At 44.8% G+C, this 24,332-nt stretch overlaps 1 protein-coding gene across 1 annotated transcript in view; it reads left to right on the top strand.

Annotated features, from left to right (window-relative positions):
* Window positions 1–24,332, top strand: part of BMF (Bcl2 modifying factor) — a 114,508-nt gene that overhangs the window by 41,445 nt on the left and 48,731 nt on the right. The window contains exon 3 of the mRNA XM_063947506.1: window positions 7,046–7,200. Coding sequence (XP_063803576.1) covers window positions 7,046–7,200 — 155 coding nt within the window. The remainder of the gene's footprint in view (window positions 1–7,045; window positions 7,201–24,332) is intronic.

Raw genomic sequence — 24,332 nt, 5'->3', positions numbered from 1 at the left:
GGGCGTGTTTGTGACGTCAAACAAGGAACTAAACGGACTGAGCTGATCGTAAAATCTAGGAGTAGGTCTGGAGCTACTCAGAAACTGCAAGAAAATATTTAGTAGCAATTCTGCTAATCTTTCGTTCGCTATTCTGCCAAGCTAAGATACACTCCCAGAGGGCGGCGGCTTAGCGTTTGCAATGCTGCTAAAAGCAGCTAGCGAGCGAACAACTCGGAATGAGGGCCAATGTCTTCTTGACCTACAGTACTTTCCAACAAAGAATACAATTGCAAGCATTGCCACAAAACTTCTGCCTGAAGAAAGACATCACAAGTTATTGTTGAAAAAAGTTTTTTAATGGACTAAGGACCTAATTCAGATCTGATCGCAGCAGCAAAATTTTTCTCTAATGGGCAAAACCATGTGCACTGCAGGTGGGGTAGATATAACGTGCAGAGATATTTAGATTTGGGTGGGATGTGTTAAAACTGAAATCTAAATTGCAGTGTAAAAATAAAGCAGCCAGTATTTACCCTGCACAGAAACAATAGAACCCACCCAAATCTAACTCTGTCTATACATATTACATCTTCCTCACCTGCAATGCACATGGGGGGGTCATTCCGAGTTGATCGCTAGCTGCCATTGTTTGCAGCGCAGCGATCAGGCTAAAAATCAGCATTTCTGCGCATGCGTATGGGCCGCAATGTGCACGCGCGTCATGCGGGTACAAAGCCCGTTGTGGTTGGGCAAAGGTTCTAGCGAAGTTTTCAGTCGCACTGACGGCCGCAGGAAGATTGACAGCAAGGGGGCGTTTCTGGGTGTCAACTGACCGTTTTCAGGGAGTGTTTGCAAAAACGTAGGCGTGTCTGAAAAAACGCAGGCATGGCTGGGCGGGTGTATGACGTCAAATCCGGACACGAATAGGCTGAAGTGATCGCAAGCGCCGAGTAGGATCAGAGCTCCGCAAAAACTGCACAAACTTTTTGCAGAGCTCGGCTGCACAAGCATTCGCACTTCTGCTAAGCTAAAATACACTCCCCATTGGGCGGCGGCATAGCGTTTGCACGGCTGCTAAAACTAGCTAGCGAGCGATCAACTCGGAATGACCCCCATGGTTTTGCCCATTAGAGAAAGATGTTACTGCTGCGATAAGGTCTGAATTAATCCCTAAGCCCCTACTCTAGAGAAAGGGTGTTAGAGTGTATAAGCAGCTACAGGCTGTCAATCAGGCAGAGGCGTTCGTATATGTGAGATGCCGTCACATCTCACTGCACACGCGCAGTGCTGCTTCTGCGCACACTGCAAAAGGGCTTCAGCATGAGAACACACCGTAGATGCGTTCCATGCTGAATCGGGAACACAGTGCGGTGTGTTGGGCCTGTGGTGTAGTTTGCAAGAAATGACCCTACATTCCTCAGCAGTCCAACCATACAATCACCCATGTATTATTCTTTCCTGGAAATGTCCATATTTATTAATATTGACCCTATGTACAGTACACTTTCTATTATGTTTTGTGTTAAAGTGCAGTTCTTCTCATTACTTGTTCTTGTTACAGTATGTTGGATTTATAAATGAATCTTTATTACTGGTTTTTCAAAAACAAAACAAAAACATATCTTCAGTGAACAATATACTTTGACACTGCGAGACTGCACAGGGCGTGATAAAGTGGTTGAAAGCAATTGCCCAGCAGCATTGTGTCTCTGGAACTTGTATTCAGATGCTGGCAGCGAAGGCAGCTCTATTATTCTACTGCAGAAATGTATACTCCAAACACGCTCACTCCAAACTTCCTCCAGGGGCACCAGCTGCAAAGCAAATTCTCCGGCTGTTCTTTTCCAGGTCTATAATCGTATAAGTCATTTTATTACCGTAAATCGTTGCATGGTGAGAATATAAAATAATAATTCTCATAAACACAAATAGCAGAAAAAACTATGGGCCTAATTCAGAGTTGATCGCAGCAGCAAATTTGTTAGCAGTTGGGCAAAACCATGGCCCTCATTCCGAGTCGTTCGCTCGGTATTTTTCATCGCATCGCAGTGAAATTCCGCTTAGTGCGCATGCGCAATAATCGCACTGCGACTGCGCCAAGTATCTTTGCTATGAAGATAGTATTTTTACTCACGGCTTTTTCATCGCTCCGGCGATCGTAATGTGATTGACAGGAAATGGGTGTTACTGGGCGGGAACACGGCGTTTTATGGGCGTGTGGCTGAAAACGCTACCGTTTCCGGGAAAAACGCAGGAGTGGCCGGAGAAACGGGGGAGTGGTTGGGCGAACGCTGGGTGTGTTTGTGACGTCAAACCAGGAACGACAAGCACTGAACTGATCGCACAGGCAGAGTAAGTGTGGAGCTACTCTAAAACTGCTAAGTAGTTTGTGATCGCAATATTGCGAATACATCGGTCGCAATTTTAAGATGCTAAGATACACTCCCAGTAGGCGGCGGCTTAGCGTGTGTAACTCTGCAAAATTCGCCTTGCGACCGATCAACTCGGAATGAGGGCCCATGTGCACTGCAGGGGAGGCAGATATAACATGTGCAGAGAGAGTTAGATTTGGGTGGGGATGTGTTCAAACTGAAATCTAAATTGCAGTGTAAAAATAAAGCAGCCAGTATTTACCCTGCACAGAAACAAAATAACCCACCCAAATCTAACTCGCTCTGCACATGTTATATCTGCCCGCCCCCCCCCCCCCCTCCCTTCAGTGGACATGGTTTTGCCCAACTGCTAATAAATTTGCTGCTGCAATCGACTCTGAATTATTTTAAAAGGGCAATCATGTTTTAGCCTTTTTGGCTTTGGTTTTGACAAAACCACCCTCAAGTGTTATCAATCGGATTCAGTTTTTGGTTTGCCTAAAAATCGATATATTAATCAATAATTGTTGATAAACATCTATAAAAACAGCTAAAATCAGCTAATTTTTGTAATCCAAAACCCAAAATTTGTATTTAAACTCGAATTTCTGAACCGCAGGAAGAACCGATCCGGGACTCTGTTCAAACCGGATCTCCTCAGGAGATCTGGACCAGGTTTGGGTTTGGTTCGGATCTACAAAATTCATGTGGATTCAGATTTCTGGAGAACCGCAAAGCTCTAGTTTTATTGTGCTTGGCTATTATAAAATGAGTAAAAAGTAATGTACACAACAGGAATGTTTTTTTTTATTGTTGTTGTTGTTGTTGTTGTTGTTGTTATTATTATGTTGTGTTTTTAGTCCTGACATTCCATGTTGACATCTTCCAAGATGGAAAACTAAGATAAATGTAGTGGTTTAATAGGCAAGGCTCCTTCTCTGCCAGGGATACGGTAATTAGGTCGACCACACTTAGGTTGACAGTCATTAGGTCGACCACTATTGGTCGACATGCATTATGTCGACATGGTCACTAGGTCAACATATACTCGGTCGATATGGGAAAAGGTCGACAAGCGTTTTTCAATTTTTTTTTCATTTTCTGAACTTTTTTATACGTTACGATCCACGTGGACTATGATTGGGAATAGTAACCTATGCCCGAAGCATGGCAAGCGAACACGGTGCACTAATTGGGGTTCCCGCTCACTGTACGGAGAAAATGACACCAAAAAAACATAAAAACCTCATTTTGACCTGTCGACCTAGACCAGTGATGGCTAACCTTGACACTCCAGCTGTTGTTGAACTACACATCCCAGCATGCCCTGCTACAGTTTTGCTATTTGGCCTTGCTAAAACTGATGCAGGGCATGCTGGGATGTGTAGTTCAACAACAGCTGGAGTGTCAAGGTTAACCATCACTGACCTAGACCATGTCAACCTACAGACCCTGCCGACCTAGTTATTGTCGACCAATAGTGGTCGACCTAGACACTGTCGACCCTCCATACCACACCCGTTTAATAGGCAAGGCTCCTTCTCTGCCATTAAATGCTGTGCTTCAATATTAGCACTTTTCCTGCATCTGGTGCAAATCAGTGCTGTTTTATTTGTACCTCCAAGTGAGAATATGGAATCATGTATGTATGTTCCTGGCAGTCATCTCTGTTTACTCTATGTAATATGCCACATAAAAACACATGTCCTCCATATCTTTCTATTTGTTCTTTGATAAGAAGATAATAACTTACACTGTCTATTCAAATTGGCTGCCATATGTCTGTCCATAAAATGGGTCTATTGGCAATAATAAAAGCCCTGTGTCCATTGACACCCCAAATAATATGTAGCCCTCATGCAGTATTTGTAACTGAATATAATTCAATTTTAGTTACAGTGGTTCCTACAGTTTTCTAGTGCAAATGTGACTATCAGTGCTCAGAGACAAGTCTGTGGAATTATCATTGGCACAAGGCTGCTGATAGAACCTGGAAATGGAAAATAATGTGGTTCTAATTAGGGACACTGGCCTCATGCCAGGATCAGTACACTAGCTATGTGTCTTCCACAATGCAGGAGATGTGGCTGCCAAGATATGTACAAATAGTGTTGTGTCTATTAGAACACATGGTTGTCACGTACTGATGCATTAAGCTGGTGTTCTAATTGGGGGTGAGAGGGGGCAGATAGGACCCTACTCTGAAAAATCTGTTGCTCATTTATTCTAGAGCAACACTTTTAACAGCTGAGATTTAGGGCTTCAGTGAGATTATAGTGAAATTAACTAACGGGTAAAACCAGGGCAGCATTTAGAGTAGGTAGGACCCACGTCCGTTTTAAGGTTTGTGGGGGCCCTAATAAATAAAAGTTTCGATAAGATATGCTGGCAGTGTTATCAGAAAGTACTCCATAATATATAAATGCTTTCCACCAATGGCCCTCATTCCGTGAAAACGCATAGTCGCCGCCCACGGGGGAGTGTATTTTCGCTTTGCAAGAGTGCGAACGCCTGTGCAGCCGAGCGGTAGAAAAACATTTTGTGCAAAACAAGACAAGCCCTGTAGTTACTTATTCTGTGCGATGATTGCAGCGACGAAGGTCCCGGAATTGACGTCGGATACCCGCCCTGCAAATGCCTGGACATGCCTGCGTTTTTCCAAACACACCCAGAAAACAGTCAGTTGACACCCGTAAACTCCCACTTCCTGTCAATCTCCTTGCAATCGGCTGTGCGAATGGAATTGTCGCTAGAAGCAGTGCAAAATAACGACGCTCTTTGTCCCCGTACGCCACGCGTGCGCATTGCGGCCCATACGCATGCGTAGTTTAGCCATTTTTTTTAAATGATCGCTATGCAGCAAACAACGGCAGCTAGCGAACAACTCGGAATGACCCCCCCATGTGTTAAATGCACATTTGTGGAGAGTCAGCATTATGCTACACAGATCTCCAGTTCACATGTGCCAGACTGTTATCCACCCTTATGATGTAGGCAGCTATGTGTGGGGCCACCTCGGTATGCGGGGCCCCTGGCTGCCCTGTTGTTTATCCGGCTCTAGTCGGTGCTACTGTAGGCATTGCATACATCTAAAATGAGTAATTTTTCCTAATACCCTTCTATTACCTTTCATACTGGGAAAAATAGATGTCTAATATGCAGAGGTAGCCATGTTCATGCTCATAATATACAGATGTAGCCATGCGGCATGTTGTATCACGGAATGCTGCATGGCGTCCCAGGCTGCGACTATTCGCAGCCTGGCATGCCATGCAGCAAGCTGTGTTGCAGCATGCTGCATCGCAGCAAAGATGAGCATGGCTACATCTGTTTTAAACCAAATATTAAAGGTGAAATTACTATAATAATAAATAATAATAATAATAAAATAATTGGTATGCTGTTCTGTGAATAACGGTGGCCTAGGTTTCCTAAATTGTGTATATAAGCCCAGGCTAAATCTATTTCTTATAAATACTTATGCATATATATGTATACAAACTTCCAGAGTGCGCTAATGAATCCAGATTTGAATGCCCGTATATGTAGCTCTTTGGGTATCGGCTGATAATCTTCTTATGGCATAAGTGTCTCAATAGAAAACAGGGAAGACTTATACATATATATTGATGCATATGATATGAGGAATTTAATGTCCACCATGGAAAGCTGTCTATTAATTAACAGAAAGGAAAATAAAAATATCTATATGCTTTGGGGTAAATTAACAAAGACAGGCAAGAAATATATCAGCACTTGATGCCATGTAACACGGGTATCTGCAACCCCGGGCATATCTCAGCATGTAATCATAGTCTTCATCTGATCAGTGACCCACTTCTGCCTAAGCAGCTCGGGAACACCAAATGACATATGTGGCGCCATATCTGTGCCTAAACGTTCCATTCATTTTTGAAATATTGACTGCATTTTATGTCCTGTAACGTGTCTCCATGCTGCCAGAGCACAGTGGTTCTACAAGAAGGCTGATTTCAATAGTTGGAGCAATACAGGTAGCTGTCATTGGCGTTTCTATAATGGGTGCGGTGCACACGGGTGCCCCCCCAGACCCATTGCACCCATTTTAACACTTACCTTTCCGGAGTCCAGCGCCGGGACCTGCAATTGCGGCAGAAATCACCGCCAAAGTGGCCGCCACGCATGCGCAGTAGCCAAATTGGTCTCCGGATCATGTCGGGCGCCATGTTTCCGGAGACCTGCGCATGCGCAGTAGACTTCGGCACAATGCCGGAGTCTACAGCGCCGTACAGAGGAGGGGTCCACCCGGAGGTGCACACAGACCCCCTCCTCTGTAGAAACGCCCCTGGTAGCTGTGCCATCTTTGTGTATGAAGTATAATAAAATATGATGACAGGCTGGCAAAACTTATTTTGGAACATTACACTAAAATAAACCCAGTAATTCCTGTTGGCCTCTGTATAGTGTAATTCCATAAAGTAGCAACGCGTAGCAACTGAGTGCCAGAATTTGCTGGACCCTCTGCTCCAAGTTCCCTCTTTGGAGAAAAGATCATTGGATCAACAGCCATGCAATTCTTACTGAAGATATGAACATTTTGCATAAAGTATGGATTTAGCAATCTGTCAAACCTAATTAACAATATCAAAATGTTGTTATTTTCCAGACTTGAGAATTAAATGTTGGTATTTTTTTTATTGTGTGTGTTATAGGACATGCAGGGTACCTCTTACACCAACCTGCAGATACAGCTCTGCGATTTGGGGAAGAGACGGAACATCAGAGGCAGGAGCAGAGTGCAGAGAGGCGGATTGCGCGGAAGTTACAGTGCATTGGGGATCAGTTCCACAGGCATCACTTACAGAGGGTAAATTATTATTCAATTTAACCAAAAAGATAAGAGCGTGCTCATTTGTTTTGCATGTACAGATTAAATAGACAATCAATATTAATCATACTTTCGAACATGAAAATTAGAGATGAGCAGGTTCAGTTTTACTCGGATTTACCCAGATCTTCTTATTGGCTCTCGGATGTCACGTGTTTTGGTTAGCCAATAAGAGATATCCGGAAAATCTGAACGTTAATTCTGGCGTTAAGAAACGGGTAAATCCAAACCCGCTCATCTCTAATGAAAATATCTATTCTGATTGCAAGATATGTTATTAAGGTCATTTCCAGATTGTAAGCTTCTTGAGAAATTAGGTCATCTGTAACCACTCCGATCTGGAGAATATAACACAGGCTGATATGGTGTGGAATCATTATGTAAACTTATTAAAGGCAGTAGACAAAATGAAAATTGCTCACAATATAAAAGAAATAAGAAGCTGTTGTGGACTCTCCAGAGGCACAAATAACCGAGGACGGCAAGCAGGGCCGGTTCTTGGCCTTGTGGCGCCCCGGGCAAAGTATAGGGGCGTGGCTTCAAATGGGGGCGTGGTCAGTTACGCCCCCATTTATGCCCCCTGTAGCGATGCTGAAAGAAAAAAGAAAAGAAAAAAAAGTATACTTACCATCCCCGTTCCTGATCCCAGACCGCTGCAGATCTCCTCCGCCGGCGCCGCTCTTCTTCTCTCCTTTGTCTATGGGATCTCCCATAGAACAGCATAGACACTAGAGGTCAATTATGACCCCTAGTGTCTGTGCCACTATGCTGTGCGGTGCGCGATGACGTCATCGCGCACCGCACAGCAAAGGTCCTCTACATGAAGGGAAACTAAAGGGAAAATAAACCGTAGCGTCTAGTTTCCCTTCATGGAGAGGACCTTTGCTGTGCGGTGCGCGATGACGTCATCGCGCACCGCACAACTAAGGTCCTCTCAATGAAGGGAAACTAGACGCTACGCGTCTGGTTCCCTTCAAAGCAGGGGGGGGGGCACAGTGGCGGATCTTGCCCTGGTGCGGCGCCCTCCGGATGGCGCCGGCGCCCTCCGGAAGGCGGCGCCCCGGGCAAAAGTACCACTTGCCCGTGGCAAGATCCGCCACTGACGGCAAGTGATGTGATCAGTCCTGTAGACAGTGGCAGTGAAAGACGATACAGCATGGAAGGCCAACCCACACGTTTTGACAAAACTTTACAACGTAACGTGTAGGTAGGCCTTCCATTCCTATCGTCTTTTTGCTTTACATAACAATTCCATTCCAGATTGGCTTGTACAGTACTTGGCGTGTGTATCTTCCACAGATAACAGTTTACACATGACATAAGCTGCATTCAGATAAGTCCTATTTACTTTCTGCCTGTACCATTTTATTGTGATAAGCTATAATATCCCTACTTCTTATCATATTATTAGATGCACCTGCTGCTGGTTTGCATTTTGCTAAGGATAGGCTGCCATCAAAAACTCTAGCCATTAATATTGTACATTATTTACGTACTGTATAGTGTTGACGTTTTTTGTGCCAAGTAGCGGATTATTAGTATGAACTGTTTATTAAGGAGTCATTTTTGTCTTAACTCGCTATGTTTTCACAAGGTTGTTCCAATTGTCTGTTGACGATGATTAACACTCAAGCATCCTGTCTGTTCATAAATATTTACCTTTAAAACAAAATATCTGGATTTCTAAAAAAAAAAAAAGAATGGATCGCATTTAGGGGATGGTATCGGGATTCTGGTGTTTAGAATGCCGGTAAGTATGACCGTCGGGATTCCGCTGTCTGCACTCTATCGGGTTTCTGAGCGCATCTCGCATTTAGACTTAGGAGCAAATCCAGGTAAAGTGAGTCGGTGTGTCCTTGGAGAAACCATGCTCTGATGTAAGGGGTGTAAATGTAATTCTCTCTGTACAGATGGAGCCCTCCTCATCTATCCCTTTCATAGGATTAAGTGAGCCAGGGCAGTCGGAGTTAATCCCCTGCTGTAATGACTTAATCCCCTGCTGTATTGTTCTCTCTGTATTGTATTGCAGCTGAGAACAATAGATGAAAGGCTTATGCTAATAAGCCTTGGTGCACCTAGGTGCAGCAGAGAAGCCTAGATGAGCGAGGCTCCATCTGTATGTACCTCAACTCTAAATGAGGAACATGGGGCTCATTCCGATCAGCCACGATCATCTTCCCTGACATGCGGGGGGGACGCCCAGCACAGGGCTAGTCTGCCCCGCATGTCAGTGCCGGCCCTCCCCGCACAAATACAAAAGCATCGCACAGCGGCGATGCTTTTGTATTTCAGGAGTAACTCCCGGCCAGCGCAGCTCCTGCGGCTGGCCGGGAGTTGTTTGTCGCTGCCGCAGCGGCTGCGTGAGACGTCACGCAGCCGCCGTGGCACGCCCCCCCCCCCAACGGTCCGGCCACGCCTGCGTTGGCCGGACCGCGCCTCCTAAACGCCGGCTTAACGTCGCCATTCAGCCCCCTCCCACCCAGCGACCGCCTCTGTCTCAGAGGCGATCGCTAGGCAGCGACGACCGCCGGCGCACTGCGGCGCCGGCGCATGCACAGTTCCGACCCGATCGCTGCGCTGTGACAAACTGCAGCGAGCGATCGGGTCGGAATGACCCCCCATATTCGTTATGTGTCTTAAAGGTGGAACAGACACAGCAGTTTATATTCAGTGACTTTCTGTAGCTGAAATGTCATTGGTGTAAAATGAATGGTTCCTGCACCCCAGCTTTGCCAACAGTGATCCCTTAATTGGATTATTTCCCATTGCCCATGGCTTCTTTGGAGCAATAGTGCACTAATTAGTGTGTCCGAAACAATATTTCAAAGGAATAATATAATCTAACTTTCCAGCCTTTAGACGAATTAAGAAAAACATCAGTTTTTTAATGCGTTTCCTTTACCTCTCCAAGACATCCGGGGTGTACTTTACTAAAGGTCGATTTTGGATGATTTGGAATTTTTTATTTATTTTTATTTTTTAGAAAAAGCCATGATTTTACGAATCCTGAATTTACTAAGGATTAATTTGCATGGAAGTCGCTCTTCAAATCACGACAAATCACCATTAGTACAAAGATCATCAAAAATAACATTGGTAATCAGTGAAAATTACACATTTACTAAGAATCATCTTTGCAAATGTGCATGAAATCACACCAAAATCGCATAAAATTTCCAACTCATTGCACGAAATCAATGCACTGTTTTTTTGAGCGTTTTGACGTGAATTCCATTTTTTCACTAAGTTCCAGCAAAAGCCCCACCAGAACAAGACACATTTTAAAAAGGACCAAGAACTCTCCTCTTCAACAACTGTGTCACTCACCTCTTATGCACCCGGTGCGACCGCGGGTGCAAAGGGGGCATGACTTTGCATGAAAAGGTGTGGCTTCTTGGGAGGAGGTGTGGCTAAGCGCCCCGACCTGCGCTTTCAGCACTCCGGGGGTCCGGGAGTTGCGGGCTGCCCCCAGAGATTAGTGTGTCTGCAGTGCCGGCTCCTACATGGACAGGAGCTGGGTTGCTGCACATAATGTTACAGTGCAGCACCCGGCTGCTGACACTGAGCAGGAGCCGGCACCTTGGTGTCACCCCTCGGCGGGTGACACCCGGGTGCGGGCTCTTCCCCCCCCCCCTTGTGATGCCACTGACTGTGCAACCACCTCATCCACATTCCACCACAAACGCCACCAATGCACGTTTTCCTGGCTGTTTGTGGGCTTATTTATAACAACATGATGATGCCACTGTTGCATGTGTGGTATCTGACCAATTGGAATGTGTCGAGGTCATTTGTCACTTTACGCAGCTAGTGCGAATTAAAGTGCGACTTGTGGGATTTGAGGTGTGATTTGTGGTGCAAATTGAGGCGTGGTTAGCTTTGTGCTAGTATGCGACTTGTGAGGCATTCTGCGAATTATATAGCGCATTCAGATGTGACATATGAAGCGACTTCCCATGCAAAAGTTGCAAATTCAACACAAATTACACACACCAAAAAGCTATAACACACACCATCGAAAGACTCAAGTGAAAACGTTTGTTAGTAAATGTGCAGTTTTTGTTCCGTCAGTTAGGAACTATAAGGGGCAATTAGTATTCTAACCCAAAATCGATTCTTAGTAAATTCCCTCCCCCAGTATGTGAGTGATAAATCTACACAACTCTGAAAGAAAAAACTAAAAACTTGCTTTGCTGCAGGAATGACCTAACAGCCTATGGGGATAGTTTTAGTTCCGAGCCTCTGGGTACCTGAACAAAGTTATTCAGTGTTTCAGTGCAATGAAAAATATACGGCACAGCATCACTTGAGACCCAGAGGCATTCTAGTGGTGGTCTGGTTGTTTCATACCTCCTAACTGTACTCATTTAGGTAAGAGTCCTGATTTGAGAACTCTGGGGCAGATTTATTAAGCCTGGTTAAGTGATAAAGTGGAAGGTGATAACGCACCAGCCAGTCAGCTCCTAACTGTCATTTTTCAAACCCACACTGTAACATAGAAGTTAGAGGCTGATTGGCTGGGGCTTTATCACCTTCCACTTTATCACTTCACCAGGCTTAATAAATCTGCCCCTCTGTCCTTTAGTCTCAGTTGGGACAGCTGTAGCCTGATCGGGCCAGAAGATTAGGTGGTGTGTCCTGTTCACTGTTGCTCTGGTACTAGTGGTAATTTGTAATAGAAAAAAAAGGTAAAATCTCTTGCAAAATAATGGGTCTGCCCAATCTAATTCCCTTGATTTCCTGCCCAAACAAGTAACGAGATATGCAACAACAAATTAGGGTAAGGGATTGATGAATGGCGCCACCGAAATACACAAGACATATGTGACAATCCAAACTCTCTCTATGGTAAGTATACGTTTAAGAAAACATACTTAAAGATATTACTGATTCCTCGTGTGTATACGATGCCCTTCACTTTCTAATCACTCGTTGTTGCCCGCAAATCCGCAGGTCACATAGAATAAAGAAAAACAGTACAATGTGTAATATTGCTTTATAGAGCAAAATTCTCCATTAAATGTCCAGAAACAGAGCCCTGGCGTGATGTTCTCCTTAGTATGTGAAAGGATAGGATCTCGCCACCATTCTGAATATATAAAGTGTTAGCGGCGGGTCGCGCCGGCTCCCGGCCGTTGCTAGGAGCGGGGCCGGCGCGTCACTTCCGCCGCTGACTCCCTGTCCCCCGGCTGGTTGCGTAGCCGGATTGTTATCCCAATCCGGCTTCTATGGGCTGTGACCGCCGGCATTCCGAACGCTGGCTAAATTTATAACACCCCTATGCAGCACCCGTCCTGTGAGGCTGACCAACTAACTGAATTGCTTTCAATTTAGCGCTAATTGTAGTGAGGGCCAGAAAAAAAATGTAAAATACTAATACATCCCCTTTAAAAAATGATTTATCTTTTCATTGTATCTGTGATGTTATCTTATTTTCTTGAACATTGTTTTTAAAATGGTAAGATACAATGAAACCACACTTACAGCATTAATCTGTCACGCGTTGAGCACACTTTTGTTTTTTTAACTTTAACAAATAAGAAAATCCAGAAGTTGTAGAACAGGTTTTACAGAAATCTGACTCTTTTCTGTCATTACACAATATTTTAGCCCTGTCACTTTTTGTTAGGATAGGTTGTTGGAACTGAAAGGAGGGGGTTAGGGACACAGGATGGATCATGTCCAAACGTTATGTAAAAAAAAAAAGGAAAATGTATAAATGGTGAAAGCAATGTGTAGCCCTCCCCGCCTCTGATTTTCTGGTTGGGTTCCAAGTTGTTATCTCTGAGCTAGCGTAAGAGGAGGGGGTGAGGTACAGGGTGCTATTTATCTACAATAACAACTGACATGGAGAGTCCTGACCTGTACGTTTCTTTACACAATGAACCCCTATCTGTTATCTTCCCTGTAGACGGCATTAACCAGTGGCTGACTGGATGTTCTGTAGCCAGAGCTGTAGATATATAACACATTTACCTAAGTCCTTTTCCACAACAACTCGCATATAGGCAGAGATAATATCCTACGCCTACGTGCTGTTCAATACATGGTGAATGAAGCATAAACAGGAAGTAATAGACATACCTTTACACATGTAGGGCAGTACGGGTGGTGTAATGGTTAGCATTACTGCCTCACAGCACTGAGGTCATGGGTTCCATTCCCACCATGGCCCTAACTGTGTGGAGTTTGTATATTCTCCCCGTACTTGCACGGGTTTCCTCCGGGTACTCCAGTTTCCTCCCACATTCCCAAAAATATACTGGCAGGTTAATTGGCTCCCAACAAAATTAACCCTAGCGTGAATGTGTCTGTGTGTTCATGTGATAGGGAATATAGATTGTAAGATCCACTGGGGCAGGGACTGATGTGAATGGGCATAATATTCTCTGTACAGCGCTGCGGAATATGTGTGCGCTATAGAAATAACTGGTAATAAATAAATAATAAATGTACATTAAGGGGTAATTGCAGAGTTGAACTCAAGGCAGCCATAATTGCTCCATATTGTGCCCCTACAACTTAATGCAGATATGTTTCCCAATTAGGAGTTGTACTCATCTCTGGGGACGGACCACCCCTATCTGTACGTTTGGTCTCATAGACACCACCATTGTCACTGTGCAGTCAAACCAGCTCTATCCCTGGTGCAAACAGGGAATTTATACTTTCGCATACCTCTGTATATGCCACAGTTCCATTGTCACACTGTGTATGTAGAGTCCTGGTGTATAGCCTGATCTCTGAGAAGCAAGCGGTGGGGTGAGGGACATACAGTAATACTGTGTATAGTGGAATGTAGGTTAATTGTGGCTTACCTAAAGCTACATAAGATGGACGTAGGATTGTATACTCTGTACATAGAGATTATTATTATTATTATTATTATTATTATTATTATTATTATTATTATTATTATCTTTTTTATTTTTACAGCACCACATTATTTCCACAAAGTGAATATGCTAAGAATGTATATACAAAGTAACATTGAAACTTGGCATATCATAGGTAGAGTATATATAATTTGGTATGTACTGTATATAGTATATTGGATAAGGGAAATATAATATGTGGGAGAAGAACTGGGCCAGCTGTGCGTGCTGTTATTTACTTTTTATCTTATTTGCATACTCTAATAGGATTTCTGGGAGACTCACAAATTTCGCAATGCTCCTCGGAAGGTAGACCAATCTCCAAGATTCCACCCACATCACTGGGAAAGTAGGGGGCCTTGGGGCTTGCTGAAGTGATCTGTGGTAAGCCATAGCATTATCCCCTGCCCCACTGTACAATGCCATAAATCACGCAATTCCATGAATCTTTGCGCAATTTAACCCTCCCCCCCCCCTCCCCCCATCCCCGCACTTCCCCCCTGCGATTCCTTTTTATGGGATCTCCTAGATGGGACACTAAAAAGTTGTCAAGTATTCTCTTCACCCAATCAGCATCGCATGTCATGTTTTTTCTACAGTGCTCTGCACTTTGGTCCGGTCACCTCCTCCCATCCTCTAACTGACACTCCTCAGATAACATCTTGTGCCATAGCCCTGATGTGAATGGCCAAGTATTCTCTGTAAAGCACTGAGGAATATGTGTGCGCTATATAAATAACTGGTAATAAAAAATAATAATAAATAACCCATGTATATTGGCTGAAACCCAAATGCATTTACTGTGGTGTTTGGGTACTAATTAAGTGGGTGGGGGTGGGGGTGCAGTTGGAGGCTCCTGGCAGTCTGCTCTTCCTAGCAGAGCAGCGGTGAATAGACGCTTTGTGCATGCGCACAGCGGCTATTGATGCTTACACCTTCCTCAGTGTTGGGAGGTATGTATATGTACTACACCGGTGGTCCCAAACTTTTTTGTGTCACGGCGCCCTAGAGTATCAGAATTTTATTCACGGCACAACCAGGCCAAAAGTTTCTTATTGAAAAATTCTGAATTTTCTTTCAGATTAAGCAAACTGTGTTTATATGTTATCCTTCGGTTTAGTTATGTGGTGAGGGACAGGATTTCCTTTTTTGTTCATATATTTTATGATTGGAAGCCACCAGCACTAGTTTTGTCTATTACATTGACAATAATTATGCCTTTATTTATCAATGAGTGATACATTTCACTGTTAGTGATAAAGTGCACCAGCCAATCACCCCTAACTGTCATGTTACAAACTGTGGGGCAGATGTATTAACCTGGAGGCGGCATAAGGAAGTGATAAACCAGTGATATGTGCAAGGTGATAAAGGCACCAGCCAATCAGCTCTAATATGTAAATTAACAGTTAGGATCTGATTGGCTGGTGCCTTTATCACCTTGCACATATCACTGGTTTATCACTTCCTTATGCCGTCTCCAGGTTAATACATCTGCCCCTGTGTGTGAAAAATGAAAGTTAGGAGCTGATTGGCTGGTGCAATTCATCACTCACAGTGAAATGTATCACTCATTGTTAAATAAGGGCATTCATTTCAATTGGTCCTGGACCACCAACCCAGGGCACCCCCGCAAGTGTCCTGAGGCAGCCCAGGCTGCCGCCGCATACAGTTTGAGAGCCACTGTACTACACTGATGGAGGGGGAACTGCTCATGTATAGTACCAACCAATCAGCTCCTGTCATTTTTCAAACACAGGCTGTAACATGACAGTTATGAGCTGATTGGTTGGTACTTTATCTCGCTCCACTTTATCTTTCTCCAAGCTTTCATAAATCTCCCCCTATGACTGCAGTCACCTGGGCTTAACACTTGTTTTCCAAGCTACAGTGTGACATAAACTGAAGTTTATAATTGTTCCTCATTTAATATCATAATGTGGTGAAAACTAAATGTTCTGATTAGACTGCCTGGTGAAAGTGTTTATCTCCCTAAAGATTATCAGTGTTTGCTCTTACCAGGGCTGTCTTTGAATGGGTTGAACAGGGTGAGAGACACAAGGGGGGTGGTAATGGGGGGAGGAGGAGACATCGCGTGAGTGAAACTAGGGACAGGACGGACGTGTGTGTTTTGTGGCTACGCTCTCCTCAGTGTTTATATTGCTTTCTATATTTAGCTTCTGAGTCATGAGATGTTTCACTACCCACAAGGCACTTCCAGCACCTGACGATTGCCTTTTTATGCAAACTCAATTTAAAGATTGCCCTAAGGACACTGAATTGGTTTTAAGAAGTCTTTGCTGTTTTATTTTATCATTTTCTTATTCCATTTAGCTTTTTGTGCTAAATCCTTTTTAATGCTGCAAGAAATAAACACTAGTTGTATCTCTGGACAACTTTAGTCTTTAAAAAGAAACCCACACAAACAAGAAACAGCTGTCTGGATTAAAGTTTATTGCGAGTTTATGAGTGATCATGTACGTAGATTGATATATTGTTATTAGAGTTCTGTTTTGACACTTTTACTGCTGGTTGATTATTTTGATTGCGAAGGTGTAAAAAACATGAGATCAGTCTTGTACTGAGAATTTCACTGTGACAGAGGGCATATATATCAATTATCAGGTCCTAGACGCAATAAGTATCATTTATTATCGCTCTGTTCACGGAAATAAGAAATTAGCTATCACTGAGCGGAGAGTGCCTGGGAAGGATTTTATGGATCCCTCTCCCAGTAACTCTTGCAATTTGTAGGCCACAGGCTACAGTGGCCAGTGTCGGACTGGGGCATGTAGGGCCCACCGGGGAATGCAGTGGTAGGGGCCCATGTTTACGGGTGTGGTAAGTCCGTGGAGGGTGTGTGGCCTGTAACCATTAGAGAGTGCAACATCTGGGACCCTTCATAAATATATACAGTAAATTCAGCTGCTGAATGCATGATAATGAACCAGATTAATAACAGATTAATAACAGCAATGCACTGTAGAAAATACACCATAGTCCAGTATAAGGTAACATATGTATAATGTATAAATCAAGTGCACAGTCTGGAACCTAATCCTTAGAGCAGGAGGTGGGACCCCAGGCAGTGGGGCCCGCCGGTGGTTTCCCCTGTACCCCTGTGGGCCAGTCCAAGCCTGACAGTGGCTAACAGCTACTGTGGCCAAGAGCTTATTAAATTCTGCAAAAAAGCAGCCCCCGTTGAAATCTATGGAGACTGCTTTTGCGAGTGACAACTGGGTACCGTAGCGGATATTTCCAGTATCTACTGTCCACCCCCCCCCCCACCTCCCTTTCCAGATGCGTTGAGGGGATACTGTAAATTTGCAGGGATATCCTGCAAATTAACTTTAGTAAATAGGCTCTAGAGTGTGGGTTAATTAATAAAATTCATTTTAGTGATGAATATCCCCAAAGGAAAGTGCCTTAGAAATTTTAAGGACATTACAAAGGTATGCTTGTGACCTAGATTGGAGAGATCGCTGCCTGATATTAATTCATCTCCATGCACTGAAAATAGAAGCTCGAAAGTGAACCTCATCCAAACAGAATGAATATGTTAGAGGAAGGTGAATCATGCTATCTTGCCACTCCTTGACTGTCAGCTTACTAATCATTCAAAAGAAACACACAGCACACCATTATATTTCTGTCAAGTCATTGAGGGTTTACATTTGCAAACCGTATAACGGCAAAACTGTGGCACAGACTCTTCTGTTACATCCTACATTATAAAGTAATTTTGCATATAATCATTAGGGGATGCAGTTGACATCCCAGCATTCGGGATCCCGGCGGTCAGAATACTGACGCCGGAATCCCATCAGCCAGAATCTCCAACGTAAATATGACGGGAGGGTTAGGATTAGGCTGCGAGCGGTGAATTAGGGTTAGGCTGTGGGAGGGGAGGGTTAGGGCTAGGATGCGGGAGAAGAGGGTTAGGGTTAGGCTGTGGGAGGGGAGGGTTAGGGTTAGGATGCGGGAGTAGAGGGTTAGGGTTAGGCTGTGGGAGGGGAGGGTTAGGGTTAGGATGCGGGAGTAGAGGGTTAGGGTTAGGCTGCGGGGAGGGAGGGTTAGGGTTAGGCTGTGGGTAGTGTTAGGGTTAGGCTGCGGGAGAAAAGGGTTAGAGTTAGGCTGCGGGGAGGGAGGATTAGGGTTAGGATGCGGGTGGGTTAGGGTTAGGATGCGAGAGAAAAGGGTTAGGCTGCAATGGAAGGATTAGGGTTAGGCTGTGGGAGGAGAGGGTTAGGGTTAGGATGCGAGAGAAGAGGGTTAGGGTTATGCTGCGGGGAGGGAGGATTAGTTTTAGGCTGTGGGGAGTGTTAGGGTTAGGCCAGGGGTAGCTAACCCTGGTCCTCGAGAGCTACCAACAGTGCACGTTTTCCAGGTCTCCTCTTTTAAAATGTGACAGTTAGTAATAACTGCACATGTGCACCTGCCAGGTGAGCTGGAAAATGTGAACTGTTGGTAGCTCTCAAGGACCAGGGTTGGCTACCACTGGGTTAGGCTGAGGGAGAAGAGGGTTAGTGTTAGGCTGCGGGGAGGGTTAGGGTTAGGCTGCAGGGAGGGAGGGTTAGGGTTGGGCTGCAGGGTGGGAGGGTTAGGGTTAGGCTGTCGGGGGGGGGGGGGGATTTGGTGGAGAGTTAGGATTAGGGTCACTTTGCTCCAGCACCCCTGTCAGTATTCTGACTGCCGGTATCCCATAACCAACCCATCACTAGAGATGCAGAGTCTAAGAATGTCAGTTCTTTGGCAGGGATCCCTGCAGGAACATAAACCCAGTAGGTAGCAGCTATGTAGCAGGTTATATTACATAGTCAATGTCCAGCAGAAAAGTCACAAAGTCAGAGACAAGTCAGGGATCAGGACAAGACATTACAGGTTCAGGAACTGAATACACGACAAAGATCAGGGTGTCGAGCATGCTAGATGGTCATAACAGATGGTCAGTCAGCAATCAGACAGCAGACACAGAAAAGGATAAGAATAATACCCCTTTCACATCGCACAAATAACCCGGTATCGACACGGGTCAGTGTGCGATGTGAAAGCACTTTCCGAGAATTAGCGGGTCGTCTGACCCGGTAATTCAACCCAGTATAAAAGAAGGATTATACCCGGGTTGAATAACGGGTCAGATGCAGTGTGAATGGGAGCCGCGTCAATGCGACACGGTTCCCATTCACAGCATAGGGAGAGGCGGCGCAGGAGATGAGCTCATCTCCCAGCGCCGCCTCCACCCCCACCCCTGCTGCTGCTGCGCCCCCCCCTGCTGCTATGGCAACCGACCCGGTATATTGCCAGGTCGGAAAGCCAGCAAAGGAGCGCAAATGCAGGATCCCACCCGGTAAGGACACGTTTCTTTTACCGGGTGGGATCCGGCATTTGCGATCTGAATGCGGTATAAGAGTGGTCAGCAACAGCTCTCTGACAAAGAGGGCTTCACACTCGATACTGTGGCTAGTGGATGTTTAAGCAGGTATCCCTTGTCTATGGTCATATCATAATATACACCATTGGTCTGGCCATTAAACTGAAAAGTACTTAACACCTTGTAAGTGCAAACATGTCCCTCTGAAAGTATAGGCCTTATTTTTAACCGTTTTGACCTGCATTCTTCACCACCCCCAATCCCCAAACATTGCATACTATAATGTGCGCCATACATTTAGTGGCCAATCAAATTAGATGCGAGTTTCTCGTACCTGCAACTCAGTGCAGCAACTACAGCAGTATACTACGAGCACTGTCGAGCAAATTCGGGCTGAAATTGGGCCGCTGGAGGTGCGAGATGTGGTGCCGTTGCTGGTGTTGAAATGCCTTGGGAATAACACCATTTGCATTTAATTGGAATGACCCCTTAGTGTTGGGGATCAGGGCAAGTGTGGGTAATGGTATGTACACATAAAAAATATTGTTTTCCTGCCAAGTTCCCTGTGAAAATATAATTTTTATGATGATACACACTATGGCTTGTGAGGATGACGCCCGTTGCCGCTGTTCTTCCTTACCTCTAGGAATAGGACAAAGCTGCCCTAATCAGAATGGAGCGAAAGGGGGAGATACAGTGCAGGATTAACAACAGGGCGGCTGCATCAGTTGCCAGGGGACCCCATAGGGGGGGGTCTTTAGTTTACCGACTGTCGGGATCCCGGCGCACAGTATACCGGCGCCGGAATCCCGACAGCCGGCATACCGACACTTTTTCTCCCTCTTGGGGGGTCCATGACCCCTACGTGCGCCACCGTGCCCGCAGCGTGGCGAGCGCAGCAAGCCCGCAAGGGGCTCATTTGCACTCGCCACGCTGTCGGTATGCCGGCGGTCGGGATCCCGGCGCCGGTATGCTGGTCGACAGGAGCCCGGCCACCGGCATATCATACTACACCCTCCCCCCCCCCCACCCCCCCACAGGTATCTACATCACCAGTGTTTGGGGCACTGTGGCATATTGTGAACTAGGAAATAAATCATATTGACAATATAATTATTTTAAGGTTAAGTTTTCAGGGCTTCTTTTCAGTTAATTTTTTCAAGTGGTCCCCACACAATCCTGTCACATATAATATACATTATTTATAGAATTATGTTTGGTAAATCCTTAATTTGTCATTCCATCTGACCTTTGATGCTTTTTCTCAGCAGAGTAAACAATAATTATGTCTGCAGATCTTGTGACTTTTAGTTTTTTAGGGGACTCCTGAAACCAATCCAATCATGTGACTTTACCCACAAATGGTTTAATTCAAACAACACATGAGTATTTGTTTACTATGCTGCTACCCTGTTTGTGTTTCCAGGTTTTACATGAAAGATAGAAATCTCTAGTACAAAATGTGCATTGCATTGCAATAAGCCCAGAAATATATGTCTGGTCCCCAGTATTGCATAATGCTGTATCTGGTTGCCTGGCAGCTGTAGGGACTTCCGGAGCATGATGCATCATGTTTATGTTTGGTATGATGGTATTTCCTAATAGCGTTGTAAATAAAAATGTAACATAACTATTTATCAATAGCTTGAAATAAAGTGTGTTTACATTTATGCAAAATTTAAGTATTGAATATTAGAAAAATAATATCACAAGATATAATGTTATTATCTTATGGTGTGTACACACGGTGAGATATTTTCTTACGATTTTGACTATATAGTCAAAATCTTAAGAAAAGTTAGTGCAGATCGCAAGGTGAAAGTCACCTTGCGATCCCGATTCGATGCCGATGCGCGGTCCCGCGCGGTCGGCATCACAAGCCTAGATAGACTGTGCAGGCAAGTCAATTTGGACTATCTCTGTAGAAGAGATAGTCAAAATTGACACTTAGCCAAATCGCACATAGTATCGCAAGCACAGTCATTATGTGCTTGCGATGCCGACCTAGCCCTTGTTGCATAGTGAGAATCGGGCTTTGCCCGAATCTCACCGTGTGTATGCACCTTTAGTGTACAGATTTTTTACTTTTGAATGTTCAGTATTAGTACAGTATGGGGGAGATTCAAATGTTTGAAAAGTCAGTTGGGAGTCTTTTTTTTTTTTTTACTATCTAATAGACAGGAAAAAACAGACACCCAACCGACTTTTCAAACATTTGAATTCCTCCCAATGTGTCTACAAGGGACTTCCGAAGCAGACAAGCTCATCTAGGTATCTCTTGCTTGGTGTGGCTGACAGCTCTCAGAACTATAAATATATACACATATACCTCCAACCATCTTGATTTCAGCTGGACAGTCCCTATTGAGGTCTTATTTCTGCTGTCTCGACTGCATTGTCCTGATCACCCAGGAGTTGGAAGGTGTGACCCATTCATACTGCTCTGTGTTGCAAACAAGCAGTATATGGGTGTTGCAACCACTTTACTGCCTTAATTTAGAGTGTTAACTTGAAACCTATTGGCCTCTGATGATAGGACTGACCTGCTGTCCCGGAGTGACCTGCCTGCTGGGGACAGAACCGTAACTAGGCTTTTTGGTGCCCTAGGCTAGAAAGAGCATGCCCACCCCATTTTAAAATAGGAACATAAGGGCACACTCAAAAAAAGGTATATAGTGATATATATATATATATATAACATGCAAATGCTTCTAAGATTCTGCACTCACATCAACCGATAGTCTGCAAGATACCAATTACTTACGTGTTATGAATGATTTTTTAACAAGATTGAGAACATCCAATTTGTGGGTGATGGTGTGTTATTGATGACTCGATGTGAATGAATTCGCTGTACACAATTACAATGCATTGGTGAAGTTTCGACATTCTGGGCCCCCTATAGAATTTATTCTAGAACTATTGAAGTTGGTACTTAGTTAAAATCACTTCTTATATGCAGATAAATTCTAAACAGCTGTCTGGGACAGCTATGGGCTCAAACTTGGTTCCAGCTTACGCCACCATATACATGCACGAGTATGAAAGTGCATACATTTTATCAGGGTTTGGACATAGTATCCTACAGTACAATAGATATATTGATGACACCTTTGTTGTGTGGGGTGACACTGGGGAGGAATTCTGACTTATTATTCCTGCTCTAAATAATCTTAACAGTTTAGTGAACTTTTCAGCGACATTTCTCTATCGTCCTAGTGGATGCTGGGGTTCCTGAAAGGACCATGGGGAATAGCGGCTCCGCAGGAGACAGGGCACAAAAGTAAAGCTTTCCGATCAGGTGGTGTGCACTGGCTCCTCCCCCCATGACCCTCCTCCAAGCCAGTTAGATTTTTGTGCCCGGCCGAGAAGGGTGCAATCTAGGTGGCTCTCCTAAAGAGCTGCTTAGAAAAGTTTAGCTTAGGTTTTTTATTTTACAGTGAGTCCTGCTGGCAACAGGATCACTGCAACGAGGGACTTAGGGGAGAAGAAGTGAACTCACCTGCGTGCAGGATGGATTGGCTTCTTGGCTACTGGACATCAGCTCCAGAGGGACGATCACAGGTACAGCCTGGATGGTCACCGGAGCCTTGCCGCCGGCCCCCTTGCAGATGCTGAAGTAAGAAGAGGTCCAGAATCGGCGGCAGAAGACTCCTCAGTCTTCTAAAGGTAGCGCACAGCACTGCAGCTGTGCGCCATTTTCCTCTCAGCACACTTCACACGGCAGTCACTGAGGGTGCAGGGCGCTGGGAGGGGGGCGCCCTGGGAGGCAAATGAATACCTATTTTGGCTAAAAATACCTCACATATAGCCTCCGGAGGCTATATGGAGATATTTAACCCCTGCCAGAATCCGTTAAGAGCGGGAGACGAGGCCGCCGAAAAAGGGGCGGGGCCTATCTCCTCAGCACACAGCGCCATTTTCCCTCACAGAAAGGCTGGAGGGAAGGCTCCCAGGCTCTCCCCTGCACTGCACTACAGAAACAGGGTTAAAACAGAGAGGGGGGGCACTAATTTGGCGATATGCTTATATATTGAGATGCTATAAGGGAAAACACTTATATGAGGTTGTCCCTATATAATTATAGCGTTTTTGGTGTGTGCTGGCAAACTCTCCCTCTGTCTCTCCAAAGGGCTAGTGGGTCCTGTCCTCTATCAGAGCATCCCCTGTGTGTGTGCTGTGTGTCGGTACGTGTGTGTCGACATGTAGGAGGACGATGTTGGTGAGGAGGCGGAGCAATTGCCTGTAATGGTGATGTCACTCTCTAGGGAGTCGACACCGGAATGGATGGCTTATTTAGGAAATTACGTGATAATGTCAACACGCTGCAAGGTCGGTTGACGACATGAGACGGCCGACAAACAATTAGTACCGGTCCAGACGTCTCAAAAACACCGTCAGGGGTTTTAAAACGCCCGTTTACTTTAGTCGGTCGACACAGACACAGACAGGGACACTGAATCCAGTGTCGACGGTGAATAAACAAACGTATTCCTTATTAGGGCCACACGTTAAAGGCAATGAAGGAGGTGTTACATATTTCTGATACTACAAGTACCACAAAAGAGGGTATTATGTGGGATGTGAAAAAACTACCATAGTTTTTCCTGAATCAGATAAATTAAATAAAGTGTGTGATGATGCGTGGGTTCCCCCCGATAGAAAATTATGGGCGGTATACCCTTTCCCGCCAGAAGTTAGGGCGCGTTGGGAAACACCCCTTAAGGTGGATAAGGCGCTCACACGCTTATCAAAACAAGTGGCGGTACCGTCTATAGATAGGGCCGTCCTCAAGGACCAGCTGACAGGAGGCTGGAAAATATCATAAAATAGTATATACACACATACTGGTGTTATACTGCGAC

Source organism: Pseudophryne corroboree, chromosome 12 (genome assembly GCF_028390025.1).
Source record: "Pseudophryne corroboree isolate aPseCor3 chromosome 12, aPseCor3.hap2, whole genome shotgun sequence".
Taxonomy (NCBI): Eukaryota; Metazoa; Chordata; class Amphibia; order Anura; family Myobatrachidae; genus Pseudophryne; species Pseudophryne corroboree.
The sequence above is the reverse complement of the archived record's forward strand: the minus strand, read 5'-3'. Positions and strand labels throughout refer to the sequence as shown.